Consider the following 3,974-nt stretch of genomic DNA (forward strand, 5'->3'; position numbering starts at 1 on the left):
TTGGCCTAGGGGGGGATTTTATAGGGATTTTAAAGGGATTTTATAATTTTTCTAATACAGGTTAATTAATATATATTTTAATTTGGCTTTTAAATATTTATTGTATAGCTCTGTTTTTATTTACCTGTAAGCCGCCCTGAGTCCCTCGGGAGAAGGGCGGGGTATAAATTAAAGTAATAATAATAATAATAATAATCCCCTGCAGGGATGAGATTGACTTCAATTAACAGTTCAGGTCAACAGGAAAGACTATTTTGGAAGGCAACTGGTCAGATATATTTATTTTAGACTTAGATGAAGTCTCTCTTTCTTCTGTTGACTCTCAGAATATATTCTCACCCATTTCCTCTTTCATTCCAGGTGACTACTGGACTCCTTACAAAAAGTTTCCAGCATGTACACTGGCACAAGCTTTGATGCATTTCCTTGATGTAACCTCTCCTCCTTCCCAGCAGTTGCTAAGATCTTTTTCCCAGCTGGCAAAAGATGAAAATGAGAAGGAAAGGCTGAATCTCTTGTGTCATGTGAGTTTGGGAACAGTTACGGGCAGGGAGAAAAAATATTACTTGTAGAGCATGTCTCTGTTTCACCTGCTAGCTCTTGGTCAACCATGGTTGATCTCCAAAAGTTAGGCAAGGTTGGACTCAGTGCTAATACCAGTTTACAATGCCTTGGTAAGACCACACTTGGAATATTGCATCCAGTTTTGGTCACCATGATATAAAAAAGATGTTGAGATTCTAGAAAGAATACAGAGAAGAGCAACAAAGATGAATAGAGAGCTGAAGGTTAAAACATATAAAGAACGGTTGCTGGAATTGGGTATGTCCAGTTTAATGAAGAGAAGGACTAGGGGTGGCATGATAGCAGTGCTCCAATATCTGAGGGGCTGCCACAAAGAAGAGGGGGTCAAGCTATTCTCCAAAGCACCTGAAGACAAGACAAGAAGCAATGGATGGAAACCAATCAAGGAGAGAACCAACCTAGAACTAAGGAGAAATTTCCTGACAGTGAGAACAATTAATAATCAATAGAACGACTTTCCTCCAGAAGCTGTGGGTGCTCCAACACTGGAGGTTTTTAAAAAAAAGATTGGACGACAATTTGTCTGAAATAGTATAGAATTTTTTGCTTGATCAGGGGTTGGACTAGATAGAAGACCTCCAATGTCCCTTCCAACTCTGTTATTCTGTTAGTGCTTGGGTGGGAGACCATCAGGAGATTTCATGGCTGTAGACCATACTGAGAAGCTGAAAACATTCCAATAGCAGATCACTTTTGTCCTGCTACTAAAAAAGCTACATTGACATGTCTGTATAGTCACCTGTATAGTCACTCAAGAGGGGCTTTAATATAGCTACAGTAGTGCAACCCCAGTGAACTGATTCGGGATCGGTAACATAATAACTTTGTTTAGGATAGCACATTTTCATCTCTGGCTTTGAGTCAAACTGATGCCTACTGTAGTTATTTCTATGCTCATTTCCAGTTTTATATTTATGTTATCCAATTTTATAGGATGCCATTATTTCTACGACAAGCTGCACCTCCATTTCGGAGGAGATATAAATATAAATCAATGCATAAACACCAGGTACCGGAATGTCTATATGTTTGCTTTTCACTGTAGAATTTGGAGGAATACAACAAGTGGAAATTTTACAACAGCCCTACTATCTTGGAAGTCCTGGAGGAATTCTCATCCATCAGGATCTCAACATCCTTTTTACTCTCTCAGCTGCCTTTACTCAAGCCCAGATATTACTCGATCAGTTCTTCGCAGGATTGGGAGCCCCAGGGATTACATTTGACTGTGGCAGTGGTGACCTATAGATCTAGAAGTAAGTGGGTTTTCTGTTCTGAAACTCCATTGGCCCTGTGTTTGCGCTGATTCTTCATTAAATGTGAGAGCTGCTTTGGTCTAGTGCAGCGGTTCTCAACCTATGGGTCGCGACCCCATTTGGGGTCGATCGACCATTTCACGGGGGTCGCCAAGCAAGGCTGTCCACCATTTTTTTTCCCCTTTTCCAGCAGGTGCCTTACCTCCCTTGGGCTGGGCCAGCTGGTGGTCGGCCTGCTCCGTCTCTGCCGCTTGCCAGCTACGCCTCGGCCAGCGCAGGGGGCGGAACCACGCATGCGCGGCGCTCCCGGGCAGGGAAAGTCCTCGACTTACGACCGGTTGGGTAGTCCTCGACCTACGACCGGTTTAGTCCTCGACTTACGACCGGTTTAGTCCTCAACTTACAACCGGTTTAGTCCTCGACTTACAATTGGTTGAGGGTCGCGGCATTAAAAAGGTTGAGAACCACTGGTCTAGTGTGGTTAAAGCACCAGGCTAGGAATTAGGAGACCGAGAGTTCTAGTCCCACCTTAGGCATGAAAACCGGCTGGGTGACCTTGGACCAGTTATTTTTTTCTCCACCCAGCCCACCTCACAGAATTGTTATTGTGAAGAAAAATAAGAGGAGGAAGGAGTATTAGCTATGTTCATCATCTCAAGTTATTTAAAAATAATAAAGCAGAATAAAAAAAAATTAAAAACTTGCTTTTGAACAGCTCAACAAATATTAACATCCCAAGATTATATCCTCTTTCCTTTCTTGGAGGTGGCAAAAAGTTCCTGCAACTTTTTATCGTCTCCAAGAAAGAAGAGTAAATACAGGTGGTCCGACCACAGTTGAGCCCAAAATTTTTGTTGCTATGCGAGACAATTGTTGAATTTTGCCCCATTTTACGACCTTTCTTGCCACAGTTGTTAGGTGAATCACTGCAGCTATTAAGGTGGTAACCTGGTTGTTAAGTGAATCTTCCTCATTGACTTTGCTTGTAAGAAGGTCTCAAAAGGTGATCACATGACCCTGGGAGACTGCAACCATGATAAATATGAGTTGCCAAGCATCTAAATTTGGATCACATGACCATGGGGATGCTAAAATGGTTGTGTGAAAAATGGTCACAAGTCACTTTTTTCAGTGCCGTTGTAACTTTGAATGTGCACTAAATGAACTGATGTAAGTTGAGGACTACTTGTACCCTGAATCCTTGGGAGTCTTCTCCAAAAGGAAAGTTCAAAAGGATTAATACTCTTCTTATCCTCTGAGTAGGGCCTGCTAAAATCACCATACAGCAAAGTCTGTCTACTCTCCTATAACCTTTCTTGCGATTTCAGTTCAACCTTCTCAAAATACTTCACAAAAACATCATATGTGTGGTCTTTTTTCTCCCCTTTTCTTCTCAGATGGAAAAGGTCCAGTGCACCATGGGGTTTGCAGTACTTGGCTGAACACGATGGACCTGAAAAAAACAATGCCCTGTTTTATTCGCAGGTAAAGTTGCAGATGAAAAGTAGCTGGTAATAAAAACTTGAGTTCTCAGACTGAAAAATACCTAAATGGTATCTTATGAAATACAGGTTGATTCTGTTAGGGGTGTAAAGCATATGGACTAATTTCTGAAAAGCCTATGAATTAATTTCTGTAAAGCATATGGACTAATTTCTGTGCTGTTCAAAGACCTGTAAATAGAAATTAAGATAAGGGGATGGGCTGCATCTTAGCCTTTTCTCTAAGTGAGAAGGAAAAGAAAGATAAAAGCAGACCAACGAGGCCTAAACATTTCCAGTTGGCATAGGTAGTATCTATTTCAATGTACAGGTAATCTTCACTTATCAACTGCCACATTTAGCACCCATTTGAAGTTGTAAAAAAATGAAGGTGTAAAAGAACAGCTTTATCACCTCCTCACATTTACAACTGTCACATTGTACCGTGGTCACATAATAATAATAATAAAGTTGGAAGGGACCTTGGAGGTCATCTAGTCCAACCCCCTGCTCAGGCAGGAAACCCTATACCATTTCAGACAAATGGCTGTCCAGTCTCTTCTTAAAAACTTCCAGTGTTGGAGCATTCACAGCTTCTGGAGGCAGGTTGTTCCACTGGTTAATTGTTCTGTCAGGAAGTTTCTCCTTAGTT

The 3,974-nt window shown here is 41.4% G+C and overlaps 1 protein-coding gene across 1 annotated transcript in view; it reads left to right on the top strand.

The window, feature by feature from the left end:
• Positions 1 to 3,974, top strand: part of LOC107299957 (nitric oxide synthase, inducible-like) — a 29,068-nt gene that overhangs the window by 15,916 nt on the left and 9,178 nt on the right. The window contains exons 7-9 of the mRNA XM_015829300.1: positions 327 to 524; positions 1,631 to 1,841; positions 3,239 to 3,326. Coding sequence (XP_015684786.1) covers positions 327 to 524; positions 1,631 to 1,841; positions 3,239 to 3,326 — 497 coding nt within the window. The remainder of the gene's footprint in view (positions 1 to 326; positions 525 to 1,630; positions 1,842 to 3,238; positions 3,327 to 3,974) is intronic.

Source organism: Protobothrops mucrosquamatus, unplaced genomic scaffold (assembly GCF_001527695.2).
Source record: "Protobothrops mucrosquamatus isolate PMUCROS unplaced genomic scaffold, P.Mucros_1.0 scaffold5795, whole genome shotgun sequence".
Taxonomy (NCBI): domain Eukaryota; kingdom Metazoa; phylum Chordata; class Lepidosauria; order Squamata; family Viperidae; genus Protobothrops; species Protobothrops mucrosquamatus.